The sequence below is a fragment of the Chelonia mydas genome, chromosome 1, assembly GCF_015237465.2.
Source record: "Chelonia mydas isolate rCheMyd1 chromosome 1, rCheMyd1.pri.v2, whole genome shotgun sequence".
NCBI classification, from domain to species: domain Eukaryota; kingdom Metazoa; phylum Chordata; order Testudines; family Cheloniidae; genus Chelonia; species Chelonia mydas.
The window spans coordinates 2853770-2877131 of NC_057849.1; the positions used below are offsets into that span (position 1 = coordinate 2853770).

The 23362-nt window shown below is 45.3% G+C and overlaps 1 protein-coding gene across 1 annotated transcript; it reads right to left on the reverse strand.

The window, feature by feature from the left end:
* Window positions 1-14267: 14267 nt before the first annotated feature.
* LOC102938880 (olfactory receptor 52R1) lies at window positions 14268-15107 on the reverse strand. Its single transcript, XM_043525394.1, has 2 exons — window positions 14486-15107; window positions 14268-14422 (listed from the first exon to the last, which is right to left on the reverse strand). The coding sequence occupies exons 1-2, from the start codon at window positions 15105-15107 to the stop codon at window positions 14268-14270; spliced, it is 777 nt and encodes a 258-aa protein (XP_043381329.1).
* Between the last annotated feature and the right edge of the window lie 8255 nt (window positions 15108-23362).

Consider the following 23362-nt stretch of genomic DNA (forward strand, 5'->3'; position numbering starts at 1 on the left):
AACCGTTAATATAGTAATAGGGGAGTATGGCACAGGCGAGCACTATCCCTTGCTTGATAAGTGAAGTTTGCTACCTGTCTCCACTCCCTTTTTGCTTGTTAAGGATAGATAAGTGTTGCAGCTGCATAATAAATGTAGTTTTCTAAAGAATACCTTTTGTGTGTATCCCTCCTCTCCCTTCTTTTTCCCAACTACATAATGTGTGTATTTACATATTAACTTAGATAAAAGAGTGTATTGTGATTAACCTGGTGCTCACTTGATGATTGTGTGGAGGACAACAAGTACTGCAATAAAGGAGTCCGTTTACTCAATCCGCCTTTGGGTCCTCCTGTTCCTTCTTTCCATCTCGAACATGATCATTGTATGTGAAGTTATAAAGTTTTGCTATGTATGTGTTACTGAAAGATGTTGTGAAGTTGAAAACACCCACAGCTAGCCTTCTGGGCACAACAGTGAAGAGGCTAGATCGTGCTAGTGGCCCATCAGCAGAGACAATGGACACAGTGTTTCAGCCAGTGTATGAGTTATGGCTGTGATGACTCACTATGGCATGCAAGGTCATGTGACCAGACCACATGACACTGAACTCCATTTCAGAACCTGTATTTTTCCACAAACTCGGCTGGGAACTTAGTTGGGAAGAAAGATTTCCCACCATACGAAAGACTATAAAGGATGGGGAGTACCATCACCACTTGTCTTCACTCCCCACTCAAGAGAACACCTGGAAATGAAGGGGGAACAAAGATTAAACTGGAGGAAGTGCTGGTTCCAGGCTAAAGGCATTTCTAGGCTGTTTATGAAAGCTTGGTGATCTGCTTGTATCATCGGTCAGGTTGAGAGATGGGATTTGAATTACCAATATATCTTGTAAATGAGGTTTAGTTAGCTTTTTTGGTTATTTCCTAAGTAATATGCTTTGATCTGTTTGCTGTCACTTATAATCACTTAAAATCAATCTTTCTGTCATTAATAAATTTGTTTTATGATTTATCCTAACCTGATTTTTGAGTGAAGCGTCTGGGAAAATCTCAGCTTGGTAAACAAAGGCTGTTTCATCTCTTCCCCACATCGAGGGGGGCGGGGGAAGCAAACTGCATTGACAAAGCCCTGGCTGGGATGATTTAGATGGTGATTGGTCCTGCTTTGAGCAGGGGGTTGGACTAGATGACCTCCTGAGGTCCCTTCCAACCCTGATATTCTATGATTCTATGATTAATGAACTTGCCCAGTACTGATCTCTGTGCAGTTCAAGATAGTCTAATTCTGGGGTTCTACTGCAGCAGGGGTGCAAGGCTGGGGAGCTGGGAAATTGGCTGGTGCTCCACTGTAAATCGACGAGTGGCTTAGATAAAGCATTCCGGTAACTCGCTTGGGTGTGTGGTGCCACCTGCTGTTATGTTGGGTGTTAACAGTCCCTGGAGAGGCTGGCTGTGCATCATCAGCAGAGCAGCATGAGAAAGGCCAACCCAGCTGAAGTGTTAGGGGGCACTGCTATTCCAATGGCTCCCAGACTTAACCCTGGGTGACAACCTGTCACAACCATCTCCATCTAATAAAGGCATATACTAAGCTCAGGATTTCCTTTCTTTCCAATATACTTAAAAATCTTCTTATTTTCCTTAACCTGATAGCCATGGATTTGTCTCTGGTGTCTTTTGTGACCTTCATCCATTTTTGATACTTCATAACTTCTCATTTCTATCAATTGCTATCCTCTTCCACTGCTTTAGAGGCACCGATGGAGCATCTTCTCCTGTCAGTGTATGGTGGGCAGACTTCCATACTCAGCCTTCTGGATCTCTTCATTATTTGAGCCTATTGTCAATGAGATACTGCTTTCTCACTTAGGAGGCAGCAGGAGTCCAGAGGGATGTACTAAACTGGTCTCAAACCTCCTTGGCAGGATGCACCAAGTAGCAGTGATGGAAAACTGCACCTCCAACACTAAGCCCCTCCCTGGTGGGGTCCCAGGTTCAATTCTCTCTCTGGGACTTTTCAACATCTCCTCTGGGAATTCCAGGTGCACCATGACATACCCTTGGTAGGGGTATTCATCCATGCGGAGGCCACACAGACCAAGGCCAGTCATTGGCTGTATAGGCAGGTGCCTAAGCATGTGTTGGTAGAATGACTGAAATATAATAGTCACTTGAGATCCAGTGTCGAGCACTGCTTTACACTCCGCCCCTTTGAACCGTTTGGGCCACGGTGGGATGAGAAATGTGAGAGGCAATTTCAAGAAATCATTACTTGCCTAACTCATGCTCCAGTCCTAGTCTTTGCTGACCCTAGCAAACCATTTATCCTGCATACTGATGCCAGTTTGGAGGGTCTGGGAGCAGTCCTGTATCAGGAAGTGGAAGGCAAACGTAAATCTGTAGCCTTTGCCAGCCGAGGACTGTCTGATAGTGAAACTCGCTATCCCATCCATAAGCTGGAGTTCTTGGCCTTAAAATGGGCCATCACTGAGAAATTTTGAGACTACTTGTATGGTGCTCAGTTCCAGGTGTGGACAGACAACAACCCACTAACTTATGTGTTAACAAGTGCTAAGCTCTACAGGGCAGAGATGGGTGGCCGCCTTGGCTAGCTATGAGTTCAGCATCCAATACCAATCAGGGAGAAGCAATGTAGATGCAGATGCATTGTCCAGGAGTCTGCAGTCACCAGAAGTTGCTATTATACCCATGCATGGAATGAGAGCTATTTGCAGTGTGAGTCGCCGAGAGCCAGAGGCCTGTGAGAGCCTTCATGGATGTGTTGCAGAAGCTCTGGGCCTGCCCCCTGAAAGTGTGCCTTCTGCTTCAGTGAACTATATTGTATTGGACCAATCTCCCTTGCCCAAGCTCAATGTGGCTGATTGGCAAGAAGCTCAGCTGCAAGATATTGACATTCATGATACACTACTTGCCAAAAGGGAAGGGCGAAGCCCAACTGTGCTTGTCCCACCTAACCCGGAGGGTAAACTACTATTGAGAGAATGAACCAAACTAAAACTGATTCAAGGAGTGCTACACCGAATGACCACCGACCCTTTACAAAAGCAACGAGCACAGCTAACATTTCCAAAAGAGTACAGAGCCCTGGCCATGAGGTCCCTGCATGATGACTTTGGACATCTAGGGGTGGAGAGGACCCTGGAACTTATTCATAGTTGGTTCTATTGGCCCCAGATGGCTGAAGATGTTCGCAGAAAATGTGAGACTTGCGTTCAATGTGTTCAAAGGAACACTCTGCTCGCGAGGGCTGCCTATCTCAAGAACATCACCAGCAACAAATCTTTGGAGCTGGTATACATTGGTTTCTTGTCTTTAGAAGTAGACAAGAGGAATGTTGGGAACATTCTAGTAGTGACTGACCATTTTACGTGGTATCCGCAGGCATATTCCACAAGTGATCAGAGGGTCACCACTGAGGCTCGAGTATTGTGGGAAAAATATTTCTCACTTTATGGATTCCTAGTCCGGATACACTCGGATCAGAGGTGGGACTTTGAGAGTCATCTTCTGAAGGAGGTGCTGAGGATAGCGGGAATTAAAAAGTCTAGGACAACGCCTTATCACCCACAAGGTGACCCTCATCCAGAGAGGTTCAGTCGAACCCTGTTAGATATGTTGGGGACTTTGCGACCAGAGCAGAAGGTAACCTGGAGCCAGCATGTTGCATTTCTGGTGCATGCCTACAACGCCACAAAGAACGATGCTAGGGGAGTCACCCCATATCTCTTGATGATTGGGCGAGAACCAATATTACCCATAGACTTGTGCTTTGTTGTATCAGAGGATGGAGATAGCTATGAAACTCATCAGCAATATCTATCCCTACTAAGGGAACAGCTGCGGGATGCTTATCACTTAGCTACATTTGCGGCTTGGAAGAACGCAGACAGCAACAAACATCGATATGATGCTCGGGTACATTTGCAGGTACCACATCTCGGGGAATTGGATTACCAGTGCTGATGAGAGAACTCCTGCCATCAGTGTAACTAGTGTCTATACCGCAGCACAGCTGTGGCATTTTATGTGTACACAAGTCCTCAAGCAGATCTTCCAGAAAATCATCCAGTCTGGATGTGCAGACACGGGGAGTTGGAGAATCCATTACTGCAGTTTGTTCCACTAGTTAATCACCCTAACTACTAAATATTTGGCCCTTATTTTCAACTGGAATTTTAGGGATTCAGATTCCATACAATGGGCCTTGCTCTGACTTTCTCTGCTAGATTACAGAGTCTATTACCCATAGTTTTCTCCCCATGAAAGTCTGGCTTGATCATCTTTGTGATAAGATAAATAGATGAAGCTCTTTAAATTTCCCTTATTGTCTGACATTTTCTCCAGCCTCCAATAATTTTTCTGGCTATTTCCTACACCTCTCTAAGTTTTAAACATCCTTTTTTTGAAATGTGGACCCTGGGACAGCATGCAGTTGGTTTCACCAATGACATGTGCACAGGTAAAATAGTTCTCCTACTCCAATTTACCACTCCCCTGTTTATGCATCCAAGGCCCCCATCAGCCTTTTGGCCACAGCATTGAACTGGGAGCATTGCACAGTGACCACTCAATCATAGAATCATAGAACTGAAAGGGACCTCGAGAGGTTATCAAATCCAGTCCCCTGCACTCATGGCAGGGCCAAGCACCAGGTAAACCATCCCTGACAGGTGTTTGTCTAACCTGCTCTTAAAAATCTCCAATGATGGAGATTCAACCTAAACCTTTCATGCTGCAATTTAAGCCCATTGGTTCTTGTTCTATCCTCAAAGTTTAAGGAAAATATTTTTTCTCCCTCTTCCTTGTAACTGCCTTTTAGGTACTTGAAAACTTTAATCATGTCCCCTCTCAGTCTTCTCTTTTCCTGACAAGCAAACCCAATTCTTTCAATCTTCCCTCATAGGTCACGTTTTCTAGACCTTTAATCATTTTTGTTACTCTTCTCTCGATTTTTTTCAATTTGTCCACATCTTTCCTGAAATGTGGTTTCCAGAACTGGACAAAATACTCCAGCTGAAGCCTAATCAGCACAGACTAGAGTGGAAGTATTACTTCTCATGTATTGCTTCAACCACTTCTGCTAATACATCTCAGAATTATGTTTACTTTATTTGCAACAGTGTTACATTATTGACTCATATTTAGCTTGTGGTCCACTATGACCCCTAGATCTCTTTCCGCCGCACTCCTTCCTAGGCAGTCATTTCCTGCTGTGTATGTGTGTAACTGATTGTTCCTTCCTAAGTGGAATACTTTAAATTTGTTCTTATTGATTTTCATCCTATTTACGTCAGACCGTTTCTGTGTTCCATAATACAGTGCCCTAGTCTGTGGGTCGGGCCTGCATTCCCTGTTCCGAGAGGATCACTTTACATGTGACTGTATTAAAACATTTTGTTGGCATGGGCCCAGCTCACCAAACCCTCCAGATCAATCGATATGCCTCCCTGGCCTCCTCCTTATAACCACTCTGCCAGTCTTTGGACATCCACACATTTTATCTGCAGTGATTTTTTTTCTATTTGCTTCCAGATCATTCACAAAAATATGCACTAGCATCAGGCCTAGAACTGATCCCAGCAGAACCCCACTAGAAACACCAATATTGCTGACCATCGTAAATTGACCACAGCTTTCTGAGATCTGTCAGTTAGCTAGTTCTTCATCCATTTAATGTGTGTTCTACTGATATTGTAGAGTGTTCATTTTTCAGTGTGAATGTTTCCCCCTACTAAATCAAATGCTTCAGAGCGGTCAAAGATAATTGCATCTGTGTGGTTCCCTTGATTAACTAAACATGTACTGCCATAAAATAATGCAATTGGGATAATTTCACAAGACCAGTTTTCCATAAACCATGTTGTTGACTGGCATTTATTATATTCCTAGACTAACTTTCCTCTTCTTCTTCTTTTTTTTTTTTTTGGACTATCCCATAGCAGGTGTTTGGTTGTTTCCTAACCGTGTCCAAACTTTTTTTTCTGTTTATTTTTAATAGTTTATGTTTAACACAGTATTTCCCTTTTTATTCTTTTTTTTAAATTTTTTTTTGCTCTGCTTCTTCCTAATTAAATACTTCTTGTTCTGAATGAGGTGTGTGGTTATGTGTCAGTTTGTAATTCTGATTTGTAAATCTGAGCTTCTACTGTGGATGCTGTTTAACACCCTTCTTGACTGCTAATGGACTGGAAAGTATTTCATCACCTCATGTGATATTTTCATTTTTGCCAGAAGCTGGGAATGAATGACAGAGGATGGATCACTTGGTGATGACCTGTTCTGTTCATTCCCTCTGAAACACCTGGCATTGGCCACTGTCGGCAGACAGGATACTGGGTTAGATGGACCTTTGGTCCAACCCAGGATCACCATTCTTATGTTCATACTGCTTCTTTCTGAATACAGAAGAAAACTTTAACAAGTTTCCTTTCTTGGTGTAGAAATTGGCCTAAACCTTTTCTAGGATTTCTTTTGTTTTTAATATACTTGATAACCTCCTTTTTTAACTCTTAGCCTTGCCAACCATGGATTTTTGTTCTTGATGTCTTTAACATCCCTCATCAATTTTCACATCTTCCAGTTCAGAAAGCCTTTGACAAGATCCCTCAACAAAGGCTCTTACGCAAAGTGAGCTGCCACAGGATAGGAGGGAAGGTGCTCTCATGGATCGGTAATTGGTTAAAAGATAGGAAACAAAGGGAAGGTATAAATGGTCAGTTTTCAGAATGGAGAGAGGTAAATAGTGGTGTCCCCCTGAAGTATGTTCTGGGACCAGTTCTATTCAGTATATTCATAAATGATCTGAAAAAAGGGGTAAACAGTGAGCTGGCAAAATTTGGAGATAGTCAAGACCCAGGCTGACTGTGAAGAGCTACAAAAGGATCTCTCAAAACTGGGTGACTGGGCAACAAAATGGCAGATGAAATTTAACGTTGATAAATGCAAAGAAACTCACATTGGAAAGCATAATCCCAACTATACATATAAAATGATGGGGTCTTGTCATAAATATAAAGGGAAGGGTAAACCCCTTTAAAATCCCTCCTGGCCAGAGGAAAACTCCTCTCACCTGTAAAGGGTTAAGAAGCTAAATGTAACCTCGCTGGCACCTGACCAAAATGACCAATGAGGAGACAAGGTACTTTCAAAAGCTGGGAGGAGGGAGAGAAACAAAGGGTCTGTGTCTGTCTGTACGCTGCTTTTGCCGGGGATAGACCAGGAATGGAGTCTTAGAACTTTAGTAAGTAATCTAGCTAGGTACGTGTTAGATTATGATTTCTTTAAATGGCTGAGAAAAGAACTGTGCTGAATAGACTGACTATCCCTGTCTGTGTGTCTTTTTTGTAACTTAAGGTTTTGCCTAGAGGGATTCTCTATGTTTTGAATCTGATTACCCTGTAAGGTATCTACCATCCTGATTTTACAAAGGTGAATTCTTTACTTCTATTAAAAGTCTTCTTGTAAGAAAACTGAATGCTTTTTCATTGTTCTCAGATCCAAGGGTTTGGGTCTGTGGTCACCTATGCAAATTGGTGAGGATTTTTACCAAACCTTCCCCAGGAAGTGGGGTGCAAGGGTTGGGAGGATTTTGGGGGGAAAGACGTGTCCAAACTACATTTCCCAGTAAACCCAGTTACAGTTTGGTGGTGGCAATGGAGATCCAGGAAAAAGGATAAAATTAATTTGTACCTTGGGGAAGTTTTAACTTAAGCTGGTGAAAGTAAGCTTAGGAGGTTTTCATGCAGGTCCCCACATCTGTACCCTAGAGTTCAGAGTGGGGGAGGAACCTTGACAGGTCTAAATTAGCTGTTACCACTCAAGAAAAAGATCTTGGAATCATTGTTGATCATTCTCTGAAAACACCCACCCACTGTGCAGCAGCAGTCAAAAAAGTGAACAGAATGCTGGTAATAATTAAGAAAGGGATAGATAATAAGAAAAAAAATATCATATTGCCTCTATATAAATCCAGGGTATGCCCACATCTTGAATACTGTGTGCAGATGTGGTCTCCCCATCTCAAAAAAGATATATTGGAATTGGAAAAGCTTCAGAAAATGGCAACAAAAATTATTAGGGGTATAGAATGGGTTTCGTATGAGGAGAGATTAATAACACTGGGACATTTTAGCTTGGAAAACAGATGGCTAAGGGGAGATATAATTGAGGTCTATACAGTCATGACTGGTATAGAGAAAGTAGATATAGAAGTGCTGTTTACTACTTCTCATAACACAAGATCTAGGAGTACTTGTGGCACCTTAGAGACTAACCAGTTTATTTGAGCATGAGCTTTCGTGAGCTACAGCTCACTTCATCGGATGCATAGCATATCGTGGAAACTGCAGAAGACATTATAGGTCTCTGTGTGTATATAATGTCTTCTGCAGTTTCCACGATATGCTATGCATCCGATGAAGTGAGCTGTAGCTCACGAAAGCTCATGCTCAAATAAACTGGTTAGTCTCTAAGGTGCCACAAGTACTCCTTTTCTTTTTACGAATACAGACTAACACGGCCGTTACTCTGAAACAAGATCTAGGGGTTACTAAATGAAATTAATTGGCAGCAGGTTTAAAACCAATAAAAGGAAGTATTTCTTCACACAATGTACAGTCAACCTGTGGAACTCCTTGCCAGAGGATGTTGTGAATGCCAAGACCATAACAGGGTTAAAAAAGAACTAGATGAATTCATGGAGGATAGGTCCATCAATGGGTAATCTCATAAATTGTTCACCCTCTATAAAATGAATAGAGAGATATGCACAGCTGTTTGCCTCCCCACCCCAGGTATTAATACATACGCTGGGTGAATTAATAAGTAAAAAGTGATTTTATTAAATACAAAAAGTAGGATTTAAGTGGTTCCAAGTAGTAAGAGACAGAACAAAGTGAATTGCCAAGCAAAATAAAATAAAACACACAAGTCTAAAACTAATACAAGTAAGAAGCTGAATACAGACAAAATCTCACCCTCAGAGATGTTCCAATAAGCCTCTTTTACAGACTAGCCCTCTTCTAGTCTGGGTCCAGCAATCAGTCACACCCCCCGTGATTACTGTCCTTTGTTCCAGTTTATTTCAGATATCCTTTGGGGGTGGGGGCTATCTCTTGAGTCAGCTGAAGACAAAATGGAGGAGTCTCCCAAGGGGTTAAATAGACTTTCTCTTGTGGGTGGAGACCCTCTCCTATGCAAAGTCCAGCTCCAAGATGGAGTTCTGGAGTCACATAGGCAAGTCACATGTCCATGCATGACTAAGTTTTTACAGGCAGCAGCATAGCCCACACGCTATCTTGAATGTCTCCAGGAAGACTTCTTATGTGGATTGGAGTCTTCCAAGATCCATTCTTAGAATCCTAGAATATCAGGGTTGGAAGGGACTTCAGGAGGTCATCTAGTTTGTTTCTTGATTGGCCACTTAATTTGCACATTCCTTTCTTAAGAAGCTGATCAAATGCTTTACCAAGGCTACTTAAAATCAAGCAAGTACACAGCCAATATTCAGAACTTCGAGTACAAAAAGACACAGGCATACAAATAGGATGAATATATTCAGTAGATCATAACCTTTACAGAGCTATGTTACATGGCATATGCAGCATAGAACATATTCCAGTTATGCCATATATACATTCATAAGCATATTCCCATCAAAGATTATGGGGTGCAATGTCACAGTGAGACAGAAGTTTATGTTTGTTACGGGCATGGTATAGTCTAATGATAGAACAACATAGAATCATAGAATATCAGGGTTGGAAGGGACCCCAGAAGGTCATCTAGTCCAACCCCCTGCTCAAAGCAGGACCGATCCCCGACTAAATCATCCCAGCCAGGGATTTGTCAAGCCTGACCTTAAACATATCTAAGGAAGGAGATTCCACCACCTCCCTAGGTAACGCATTCCAGTGTTTCACCACCCTCCTAGTGAAAAAGGTTTTCCTAATATCCAACCTAAACCTCCCCCACTGCAACTTGAGACCATTACTCTTTGTTCTGTCATCAGCTACCACTGAGAACAGTCTAGATCCATCCTCTTTGGAACCCCCTTCAGGTAGTTGAAAGCAGCTATCAAATCCCCCCTCATTCTTCTCTTCTGCAGACTAAACAATCCCAGTTCCCTCAGCCTCTCCTCATAACTCATGTGTTCCAGTCCCCTAATCATTTGTGTTGCCCTCCGCTGGACATTTTCCAATTTATCCACATCCTTCTTGTAGTGTGGGGCCCAAAACTGGACACAGTACTCCAGATGAGGCCTCACCAATGTCGAATAGAGGGGGACGATCACGTCCCTCGATCTGCTGGCAATGCCCTACATATACATCCCAAAATGCCATTGGCCTTCTTGGCAACAAGGGCACACTGTTGACTCATATCCAGCTTCTCGTCCACAACCACCAGCCAGGGGTGAGTCTGCCCGATTTCTCAGCACTTTGTCCTGAATTTGTGCTGGATTTGTGCTGGAAATGGCCCAACTTGATTATCATACACATTGTAAGGAGAGTGATCACTTTAGATAAGCTATTACCAGCAGGAGAGTGGGGTGGGAGGAGGTATTGTTTCATGGTCTCTGTGTATATAATGTCTTCTGCAGTTTCCACAGTATGCATCCGATGAAGTGAGCTGTAGCTCACGAAAGCTCATGCTCAAATAAATTGGTTAGTCTCTAAGGTGCCACAAGTCCTCCTTTTCTTTTTGCGAATACAGACTAACACGGCTGTTACTCTGAAACCTGTCCTGAATTCGGCATCCTTGGCTGTATTGGATCACTGAGACCTCAACACCGATAAGTGCTTCACGCACTGTTGCTCATGAGTCCCAGTCGGTATCCCCCTTTTACAGATGGGGAAACTGATGCAGCAGAAAGGGCTTAGTTTCTCTCAGACCTGGCTCATATGGTCCATGCAGCAGCACAGAGGCCTGGTGCTCTCTCTCTCCATTGGTTTCTCTAATGAGGAGATCTCTTCTGATTTCAGCGGGACTGCACCCACTTACACTATCTGAGGATTTGGCCTTGGTCATTTAATTAGAGCTATACCATCAGCAAAGACCTGTGAGCTGGGAGTGGCGAGTCCCAGCTCCGCAACGGGTTTGCTGGGTGACCATGGGCACATCCGTTCCATGCATTAAAAGACAATTAGGAATAAAAGGGAGCTGAAAGCTACAGAAATAAGCTACACAATGGTCACACTTTAGGGACCACAAGCTATATGATGCAAATCTCCCCTGCCTGTCACACACAACCCTGCTCTCAACCCTCAGCTGATTTTATACTGTTTCTTGGCTTCCTTCTCTGTTCCTGACTGGCCAGTCAGTCCCAGTGCTGCATCCTCACTACACTTACAGTAGGCTCCTTGTCAGGCTGCAGAAGGGCTCGTCCCAGACCAGACCAGAGGGGACCGATGCGGGAGGAGAGGAGGGACCAATAGGGGCTGGCCCAGGGCAATAGGCAGGGGAAGGGATGGGGCATGGAGGCAAGAAGCTTTAGGTGCAACTTTAGTTGCCTTTATGAGTAAAGGGCTGGAGCAGCCTGCCCCAAATCTGTTTGGTGCTAACCCTGTAGATGATGGGGTTTAGCATTGGAGGTGCACTTCGGCAATGAGAATATGGAAATGCAAGGACACTGTGTGGCCAAACTGGTACATGAGGGAGGAAAGGAGAGCTGGGATGTAAAAGGCTAAGATGGCACAGAGGTGGGAGCTGCAGGTCCCAAAAGTCTTGAGCTGGGTGTCCTTTGTGGAAAGGCTGAAGATGGCCCTGAGGATCTGGACATAGGACACCAATCACAGACAATAGCACAAAGAGACCATAGTAACGACTGACGTGGATGTTGGTGCAGGCCAGATTCATCACAGCCATGTACTCAAAGTACATGTGGGGGATTATGTTGGTTCTGCAATATGGCCACTGACTCGCCAGCAAGGGATATGGCAGTACAAATATGCTTCTGCGCAGAACCACAACCAGGCTGATCTTGGCCACCACAGGGTTAGTCAGGATGGTGGAATGTCTCAGGGGATGGCAGATGGCCACGTAGTGATCCACAGCCATGGCCACGAAGATCCCTGACTCCATCTCTAAGAAGCAGTGAATGAAGTACATCTGGATGAGGCAGGCACTGAAATCTATCTCCCTTGAACTGAACCAGAAGATTGACAGATTTTGGGGCAGGATGGATGTGGACAGGCCCAGGTCGGTGACAGCCAGCATGCAGAGGAAATAGAACATGGGCACATGGAGGCTCGTCTCCATCTTCACAATGAACAGGATGCTGAAGTTTCCCAACACGGCTATGGTGTACATCATGCAGAAGGGGATGGAGATCATAGAATATCACGTTGGAAGGGACCTCAGGAGGTCATCTAGTCCAACCTCCTGCTCAAAGCAGGACCAATCCCCATCTAAATCATCCCAGCCAGGGTTCTGTCAAGCCTGACCTTAAAAACCTCTAAGGAAGGAGATTCCACCACCTCCCTAGGTAACCCATTCCATTACTTATAGGTTATCTTCATATGCAATGTAACATAAATATACTTAACAATACACCAGCCACTATAATAATTTACAGCAACACCGAGAGTTCTGACCACTGCAGTATGGTCCCACATTCGAGTCACCACTAAAAAACTGCCTCTTCTCCTTCGACAGAGTTAAGATTTCAACGTGTCCAGTTGCAACAAGCTGCCCCTGCAGGTTTTGCGTGCTTTTTTAAATATTATAAGTTTATTGAATGTTTACAGAGAATTGGTTATTATTCAAAACAACTTAACCACTTGGTATGGAATCAGGCCGTATGCCCGGGTTTGATTCTTTACAGCAATAAGATTTATGGCTTGGGCCTGTATTCAGGCCTGTATTCAGGGCCAGCAGCAAACAATCTTTCATTAGTGCCAGGCCTTTACTCAGTGTGGGTCAATGTAGTGGGGCGGCTGCCCCACCCTGGAGAGGAGAGGGTTAAAATTGGCCAGAGAGGCTGTGCGGACTCGCAGCCAATTAGAAAGGGCCTGTGGGCAGTGAAACAGGGCCAAGCTGTGCCCAATAAAAGGGCTGCTGACCAGAGGAGAGATCAGTCTCTCCCTGACCAGCAAGGGAGGGGGACTGGTTCCTAGCAGAGGGACTGACTTCCTAACAGCACCCTAGACAGAGCAGTGCTGGGCAGGGTAGCAGGACCGCTGGCTGACCACTGCCAGACTGCTGACCCTGACACAAGGGCTGAGTGGGTGCAAGGGCTACGGGGAAGTGGACCAGGGAAGGCAGGCAGTAGAACGGGGTGGAAGAAGTCAGCAACTGGCTGCCACTCAAGGGTCACTTAGCTGGGGCCCAGAGAAGTGGGTGGGCCTGGGTTCCCCCCCTTTTCCCCACCGGATGCTGGAGGGAGTGGCCAGATAAAGGACTGCAGCTTATCACTGCAGCACGGGGCTTAAGTGAGGGGAGAAGCAAGAGCTAAAGAGCTTCTAGAGGTAGGGATCAAAATCCTCATGCAGAGCGTATGTTAGACTCAGCTTCACGGTTCAGGTTCAGCCCCTGGGCAATGGGGGACCTTTATTTCCAGATAAGGTGCCACGTATGTGTGTGACTAGTGGGTTAATGGCAGGTGTGCTGTTTATTTCCCTCCCTGTGAGCTCCCACAGCCACCTCAGCCTCTGCCCAGCATGCTGCCATCCCAGCTAATGCAGGGATTTCTCCTTCTGCCTCTCTCAGCTGTTGTCCTCCTAGTTTCAAAGCTGATCCCTGTCCTGCCTCCAGGGCCAGTCTCAGGGCAAAGGGCCATAGGTTCCCAGGGGGGAAGAACAAAAAGGAGCTGAAAGTTAAGGAAATAAGCCACACAACTGTCTCATCCTTCAGGACTTTGTAGCTGAGTTTTAGGGTACACTGGATGTATGGATGCATTGCCTCACTTGTCTGCCTCAGAGCCCTGCTCCCAAACCTTAGCTGCTTCTATACGGATTCCTGGCCATGATGGAAGATGTAGAGCAGCGGTGAGGATTTTTGGGGGAAAGGTGGGGCACGGGATAGGTGCCCAGGTGTAACAGGTGTTCAGTTGCAATTAGAATTACAATTAGAAAGGTGGGAACCCTATGTGATAGTAAGTTGTACGTATGCTAATTCCATAGTATGTCGTGCAGAGAAAGCACAGTAAGGCCAGTAAAGGATTTAATGTCTTTTTGACTGTCGAGTCAGGGAAGAGGGCCCAGCACCATGTCACCAGCCTGGTCTTCATGGAGCTTGGTCTCAGGTCTAGAGCACCAGGAGAAAACTTTAAGTCCCTTTATGCGTAAAGAGCCGGAGAAGCCTGTACCGGATCTGTTTGGTCCTCACCCCATAGATGATGGGGTTTAGCATTGGGGGCATAAGGAGGTACATGTTGGCAATAAAAACAAGGAAATGAAGGGGCAAATCATGCCCAAATCGGGCTGTGAGGGAAGAGAAGAGAGTCGGGATGTAAAAGGCTAAGATGACACAGAGGTGGGAGCCACAGGTCCCAAAAGTCTTGAGCCGGGCGTCCTTTGTTGGGAGGCTGAAGATGGCCCTAAGGATCTGGGTATACGACATGACAATAAAAAACACATCCCGACAAATCACACAAAATACCACCAATAGGCCATAGTAACTACTGATACGGATGTCGGCACAGGCCAGCTTTACCACATACATGTGCTCACAGTGCGTATGGGGGATGATGCTGGTTCTGCAATATGGCCACCGCCTTGCCAGGAAGGGATAGAGCAGTGCGAGCATGCTGCCACGCAGCACCATGACCAGGCCAATCTTGGCCACCATGCGGTTTGTCAGGATGGTGGAATGTCTCGGGGGATGGCAGATGGCCATGTACTGGTCCACAGCCATGGCCACGAAGATTCCAGACTCGATCGCTGAGAAGCAGTGAACAAAGTACAGCTGGGTGAGGCAGGCACTGAAAACTATCTCGTTGGAATTGAACCAGAAGATTGCCAGCATTTTGGGCATGGTGGAAGTGGACAAGACCAGGTCGGTGATGGCCAGCATGCAGAGGAAATAGTACATGGGCTCATGGACGCTCTGCTCCCTCTTCACGATGAAGAGGATGGTGAAGTTCTCCAAGATGACTATGACGTACATGGCACACAAGGGGATGGAGATCCAGACATGGGCCAACTCAAGGCCAGGAATGCCCAGCAGGATGCAGATGGAGGGGTTGGTGAATTCGGTTGTGTTGGAATCTGACATAGAGCACGGCAGAAGTTGTCCAACTCTGAGGTAGAACAGTGTCTCCTGTTTGTACCATATCTTCCCCTAACTTTCTGTATATGCCCAGGGTCTATGGTAGGAGTGCAACTGCCTGGATGGAGAGAAAATGTGAATATCAGACAGTTCACGCACTACTGGGGGCTGTTCTCATGGATGAAGCAGATTGGTGGCTCTTCACACACTGAAAAATGACATTTTCATCATTCAGAAAAATGAATTATAAACAACTGACTCTACTAATGCAAATGGGGCTCCCTTAGTCAATAATTTGTAAACATCATGGTGTGGGAAACCTTAATGGGCACTAGCACGAGATACACCTCAGGGAAAAGACCTTCTCGTCACTGACAGCAGCTCTATGGAAACACCAGCTCATTCGCAGAAATGGTCAAAACAAAGACAATGTTCGGATGCATAAGGAAAGGGTTGGAGAATAACCTGCTGTGAACACACACCCAGTTTTCGTCACTTTATTCTGTAAAGGATAGAGCAGATAAAAAGGGGATTCCAAGATAGGCTTTGAGAATGGGGAAGGCTGCCATATGCCGAGTGACCAAAAAGTCTGGGACTGTTAGAGAAGAGACAAACAAGGGGGCATATGACTGAGGAAAGGAAAATCAAGAATGGAACTGATTACATTACATTCAAATTGAGAAACAGAGAAGAGTCCCCAAACAGTGATATCTATAGACACTAAGTGCGTCAAAAGGGCTAATTCCCCAAAGCTGAGGCAAATTATCGGAAAAACTGATTGGCAGGAAAAGTCGGAGAGAAAAATGGGAATGAAAATTGGGAGTTTTTGAACAAGGGTTTTTGATAGCTTAAAAAGTCACGATTCCACAGTCAAGAAAGTGAACAACTTTGCTTAAAACCCCACTTCAGTGGCAAAGTGAAGGCAGCAGTTAGGCAGGGGAAAGCAACATATAACACATGGGAGAAAAGCAAAATAGATACCAAGCAATACAAATGGGAAGTTTTGAAAATGGATCAGGGAAGTTGAAGGTTATTAAGTATATTAAGCACATAAGAAATCCTAGAAAATATTTAAGTGAGTTCCTAGAAGGGGAGAGAAACCTTTTAATGTTGCAGAAAAGGCAGATGTGTTCAAGAAATAGTTTTGTTCTGCATTTGGAAAGAAGCAGTGTGATGTACTCATATCACCTCAAGTGGTGAAACAATTTCCGGACCATTAGTAGTCAAGTAGGGTGTTAAAAGCATCTACAGTAGAACCTTAGAGTTACAAACACCAGAGTTACGGAGCGACTGATAAACCACAAATCTCATTCGGAACCAGTACACAATAGGCAAAAGCAGAGCCCCCTCCCACCTCAAAAAGGAGGTGAATGCAGGGCAGGTCCCTGTTAAACATAAACTATTAAAAAACTAAGGGAAATTTCAAAATAAAAAGATTTCACAAGGTTAGAAAACAATGGAAAAGCTGGTATGGGATTATTGTAAAAAAAAAACATCTAGGAATATAATTAATGCCAGTCAACAACATAGTTTATGGAAAACAGGTTTTTGCAAATAATCCCAGTTTATTTATGTAATGAGAGTAAATGTTTGGTTGATCAAGGGAATTGTGCAGATGCACTAAACCTTAATTTCTCTGAGACATTAGATTTAGTAGGGGAAAATATTCTGATAAACAAATAAACACTCTACAATATCAGCAGGGCACATGTAAAATGGACTAAACACTAACTAAATGTCAGATCTCAGAAGCCAGTTGCGAACTGACCGTTGTCAGGGAATGGGGGAGTATCTATCAGGTTTCTGCAGGAATCAGTTCCAGGCTGGATGCTATTCAATATTTCCATCAATGATCTGGAAGCAAATAGAAAATCACTGCAGATAAAATTTGTACACCACTCAAACATTGGCAGAGTGGTTACAGTAAGGAGGCCAGGGTACCAACACTAATTGATCTGGGGCATTTGTTGAGCTGGGCCCACGCAAAATAAAATGTTTTAATACACTCAAATGTTATCATCTTGGATGGGGGAATACTGGCTTGATCCTCAGACTAGGGCTCTGTATTATGGAATGCAGGGACCTGAAATGGATTTAGGGGTCACTGTGGACACCCAACTCATCGTGAGCTCCCACTGTGATGCTGTGACCAAAAGGGCTGATGCGATCCTTGGATGCATAAACAGGGGAGCGGTGAGTTGAAGCAGGAGAAGGATTTCACCTCTGCAAATGGCACTGGTACAACCAACTGCGTCCAGTTCTGGGGTCCTCATTTCAAAAGGGAAGTTGAAAAATTGGAGAGGGTGCAGAAAAGACCCACAAAAATGATTTGAGGTGGGAGAAAATGCCAGACAGAGAGAAAGGCAGAGGAAGGCCCAATGGCTGGAAGCTGAAGTAAGACAACTTCCAATTGGAAATAAGGGCCAAATGTTTAGCCCTGAGGGAGATTAACCACTGGAGAACCCTGCAAAGAGAAATGGTGGATTCTCCAACTCCAACTCCGCATGTCTGCAGCCCAGAGTGGATGGTTTTCTGGAAGATCTGCTTGAGGGCTCATCTACACTTAAAATGCTACAAAGGCAGGTGATAGCTAGTCCAGTGGAAGAATTCCTCTCTCAACCTCATACTGTCTATACCAGGGTTAGGTTGATCTAGCTTAATCTCTTCGGGGTGTGGAGTTGTTGTTTTTTTTTTTTTTTTTGCTGTTTCAAAAAAGAGCAATGTTAAGTTATATTAGCAGAGGCTTAGCATGCAAGTAACAGGAGGTGATAGCACTGCTCTACTTGATGCTGGTTAGAACTCAGTTGGAGCACTGTGTCCAGTTTTGGTCATGACCATATAGAAGGGTGTAGGGAAACAGGAAAGGATCCAGAGGGAAGGCACAAAGATGTTGCAAGGGATGGAATGCAAGCTGTATAAATAAGCTGAAGGAACCGGGTGTGTTTAGTATGGAAAAGAGGAGATTGAAGGGGGGAGATGACAGCAGTCTTCATATATTTGAAAGGCTACTATAAAAAAGGTGGAGGAAAGTTGTTCTCTCTTGCTGCAGAGCGCAGGACAAGAGGTGATAGGTTCAAACTACAGCAGAGAAGATTTAGATTAAAATTCAGGTAAAGCCTCCTTACTGTAAAAACAGGTGGACAATGGAACAGACGAGTTGGCAGGTTATGGAAGCTCCTTTGCTGGATGTGTTCAAAAGGTGGAGGGACAGCCATCTGCCTGGGATGGTTTAGACTGAATACCTCCTGCATCTTGGCAGGGGGTCAGACTAGCTGACCCTTGTGGTACCTTCGAACTCTGTTGTCAAGGTTCCTTCCCCACTCTGAACTCTAGGGTACAGATGTGGGGACCTGCATGAAAACCTCCTAAGCTTACTTTTACCAGCTTAGGTTAAAACTTCCCCAAGGTACAAATTAATTTTATCCTTTGTCCTTGGAATATCCACTGCCACCACCAAACTCTAACTGGGTTTACTGGGAAAAGTAGTTTGGACATGTCTTTCCCCCCAAAATCCTCCCAACCCTTGCACCCAACTTCCTGGGAAAGGTTTGGTAAAAATCCTCACCAATTTGCATAGGTGACCACAGACCCAAACCCTTGGATCTGAGAACAATGAAAAAGCCTTCAGTTTTCTTACAAGAAGACTTTTAATAGAAAGAGAAGTAAATAGAAGTAAAGAAATCACCTCTGTAAAATCAGGATGGTAGATACCTTACAGGGTAATTAGATTCAAAACATAGAGAATCCCTCTAGGCAAAACCTTAAGTTACAAAAAGACTCGCAGACAGAAATAGTCATTCTATTCAGCACAATTCTTTTCTCAGCCATATAAAGAAATCATAATCTAACACATACCTAGCTAGATTACTTACTAAAAGTTCTAAGACTCCATTCCTGGTCTATCCCCGGCAAAAGCAGCATACCGACAGACACAGACCCTTTGTTTCTCTCCCTCCTCCCAGCTTTTGAAAGTATCTTGTCTCCTCATTGGTCATTTTGGTCAGGTGCCAGCGAGGTTACCTTTAGCTTCTTAACCCTTTACAGGTGAGAGGATTTTTCCTCTGGCCAGGAGGGATTTTAAAGGGGTTTACCCTTCCCTTTATATTTATGACACGCCCCCCAAATCTCAGCTAGGGTGAGACACTGGCTGGGATTTCTTTCTGGAGCTCTAGGAAAAACAGAGTTAATAAGACACATGCATCTCTAAATATACTACCAAGTACATAAAGACTAACAATATTTTCCACATTTCAAGGACGATTTTAACCAGTTGATTCTGGGAAACTTTCACAGGAGAGTGCATCAGCCACTTTGTTAGAAGCTCCTGAGATGTGTTGGATGTCGAAATCAAAATCTTGGAGAGCTAAACTCCACCGAAGAAGTTTTTTGTTATTTTCTTTGACGGTGTGAAGCCACTTCAGTGCAGCATGGTCGTTTGCAGGTGGAAACGCCGTCCCCAAACATATGGGCGTAGCTTTTCCAGGGCGTAGACAATGGTGTAACATTCTTTTTCACTGACTGACCAGTTGCTTTCCCTCGCAGACAGTTCTTTGCTGAGAAACACTACAGGGTGGAATTCTTGATCAGGTCCTTTCTGCATTAAAACTGCTCCCACACCACGCTCGGATGCATCTGTGGTTACTAGGAACAGTTTGTCAAAATCTGGGGCCCTTAGTACAGGGTCAGACATGAGTGTCGCTTTAAGCTTGTTAAAGGCCTTCTGACACTTTTCGGTCCACTGAATGGCATTTGGCTGTTTCTTTTTGGTTAGGTCTGTCAGTGGGCGGTGATTTGGCTGTATTGCGGTACAAATCGTCTGTAATAACCGGCCAAGCCTAAGAAGGATTGAACCTGTTTCTTTGACTTTGGGACAGGCCACTTTTGGATAGCATCCACTTTGGCCTGTAGGGGGCTGATAGTTCCTTGACCCACCTGGTGTCCAAGGTAAGTCACTCTGTTTAGGCCTATTTGATACTTCTTTGCCTTAACAGTTAGTCCTGCCTCCCTTATGCGCTCAAGGACTTTTTGTAGATGTTCCAGGTGGTCTGCCCAGGAATCCGAAAATATGGCCACATCGTCAAGGTAGGCGACTGCATATTCTCCTAATCCCGCTAGGACACCATCTACAAGTCTTTGGAAGGTGGCGGGTGCATTTCGCAGCCCGAAAGGGAGTACATTAAATTCATACAGCCCGAGATGTGTGGTGAAGGCTGACCTTTCCTTGGCGGATTCATCTAGCGGTACCTGCCAGTACCCCTTGGTTAAGTCCAAGGTAGAGATGAACTGGGCCCGTCCCAGTTTCTCTAATAGCTCATCTGTGCGTGGCATTGGATAGTTGTCTGGGCGAGTTACAGCATTTAGCTTATGGTAGTCCATGCAAAAACGTATTTCCCCATCTGGTTTGGGAACTAGAACCACTGGAGATGCCCATGCACTTCTAGAGGGGCGGATTACACCCATCTGTAACATATCCTGGATCTCCCGTTCTATAGCAGTTTTAGCTTGAGGAGACACCCGGTAAGGTTGGACTTCAATTGGGTGACCATTACCTGTGTCAATGGAGTGGTATGCCCGTTCAGTCAATCCTGGGGTGGCTCAGAATGTCGGCGCGTAGCTAGTGCACAGCTCCTTGATCTGCTGTTGCTGCATACGCCCAAAGGTCATGGAGAGGTTCACCTCTTCCACGCCACCAGCACTTTTCCCTTCATAGGAGACACTTTCAGGACACTCAGCGTTGTCTCCTCCCTGGGCTGTAAACTGACAAACCTGTAAATGTCTGGAACAAAAGGGCTTCAGAGAATTAATATGGTACACCTTAGGCTTTCAGTTTGAGGTGGGGAATGCTATGAGATAATTAACAGCTCCCAGGCACTCTTGGACCATGAATGGCCCTTCCCACGATGCTTCCATTTTATGGGCCTGGAGCGCCTTTAAGACCATGACCTGGTCCCCTACTTTGAAGGAACGCTCTCTGGCACGTTTATCATACCAGGCTTTTTGCTCTTTTTGAGCAGCCCGTAAGTTTTCTTAAGCAAGGGCTAAAGAGGTTCGGAGGGTGTTTTGTAGGTTGGTTACAAAGTCCAGAATGTTACTTCCTGGAGAAGGTGTAAACCCCTCCCCTTGGTGCTTCACCAACTGTAATGGCCCCTTAACCTCATGGCCATATACAGGTTCAAATTGTGAACACCCTAAACCGGGATGGGGTACAGTGCTGTAGGCAAAGAGCAACTGCTGCAACACTAGGTCCCAATCATTGGAGTGCTCATTTACGAATTTACGTATCATGGCCCCTAAAGTTGTATTAAATTTCTCCACCAGGCCATTTGTTTGATGGTGGTAAGGGGTGGCAACCAAGTGGCTCACGCCATTACCTTCCCAGAGGCTTTTTATGTCCCTTTTTAGTTCACGAATCTGTGAGGATGTTGGAGGGCTAACCTACCCTGGCAAAAATGTCTGTTAATGCCTGGCACACACTTGTAGCCCTGGTGTTGCTTAGAGCTCCTGCTTCTGGCCATCAGGTGGCAAAATCCATGAAAGTCAGTATGTACTGCTTTCCTCTGGGTGTCTTTTTCGGAAAAGGACCCAGAATATCCACAGCTACTCGCTGAAAAGTTACCTCAATGATGGGGAGTGGCTGGAGAGGGGCTTTGACCTGGTCTTGGGGTTTTCCCACTCTTTGGCATACCTCACAAGACCAGACATAGGTAGAAACATCCTTGCCCGTTCCCTCCCAGTGGAACAACTTTCCCAAATGGTCTTTGGTTCTGTTCACCCCAGCATGGCCACTAGGATGATTGTGGGCTAAGTTTCAGAGCTTTACCCGGTATTTAGTTGGAACTACCAACTGTCTCTGAGGATGCCAGTTTTCCTGGTGTCCACCAGAAAGAGTTTCCTTGTATAAAATTCCTCTTTCTAAAACAAACCTGGTTCGATTAGAAGAGCTGAGAGGTGGTGGGTTGGTTCCATGATGCCCTCCAAGCTCTCTGGAATCTTTCATCTGCTTTCTGTTCGGTCAGGAACTGTTCCCTTGATGATGGAGACATCAGTTCCTCATTGGATTGTGGACCTAGACTTGGTCCCTCTGGAAGGTATGCAGACAATAGGGCTGTTTTCATGGACTGTGAACCGCTCTCCGCTGGTGCACTATGTTGGGTTTCAGGTTCCGGCTGAGCTTCTTGTGTAGGGTTATCTGCTGCTGCCAGTGCAGGTTCGGTGGGGCCCTCTGGTGTTGGGGTTGCAAGCACTGGATTCAGTGCTGGCAATGGGGCTGGTGCTGGTTGTTCCGCCAGTTCCGGTTCTGGGACTGGCTCTGTCTGGGTCTCTGGAACTGGATCCACTACTGCTGTTGCAGACGTTGGCATGGGGTCCAGTTCCATCACCTCTAACTGGGCCCTGGTAGAAGTCTATGGAACAGAGCTAGGTGTGAGACCTTGCTTAGCCTGGCTGCGGGTGACCATTCCCACCCTCTTGGCTAGCTTCACATGACTGGTTAAGTCTTCCCCCAGCAGCATGGGGATGAGATAATCATCATAGACTGCAAAAGTCCACATTCCTGACCAGCCCTTGTACTGGACAGGCAACTTGGCTGTAGGCAGGTCAAAAGAATTTGACTTGAAGGGTTGAATTATCACTTAGACCTCTGGGTCGATGAATTTGGGGTCCACTAAGGAAGCATGGATAGCCGACACTTGTGTTCCGGTGTCCCTCCAGGCTGTAAACTTCTTCCCGCCCACAGTTTCGCTCTGCTCTGAGGGTATCTGGGAGGCATCTGGGCCTGAGGACCTATGGTGTGCCCCTGGTGGAAATAACTGTAATCTGTTGGGGTTCTTGGGGCTGTTGGCCTTTACATGCCCTGGTTCGTTACATTTAAAACATCGCCCAGCTGACTGGTCACTGGGGTGAGGTGGGTTGCTGGAGAACGGTGTGGTGGGACGATAAGGTGGCTGGGGTTTTCCTTGGGGTGTAGTTGGGGCCTTGGGCTGCCCCCCGTAGTAGGGTGTGGTCCTCAGGTGTCCCTTCTGGCATCTACTCAAACTGCCACCAGGGTTGTTCCTCTCTCCTCCCTCCACGCGTTTTGTTCCAGTTTGCCCCGCCTCTCTGGTGGTCTGGGACTGCTTGTATTGATCAGCATAAGAAGCAAGAGTTTCTGCTGA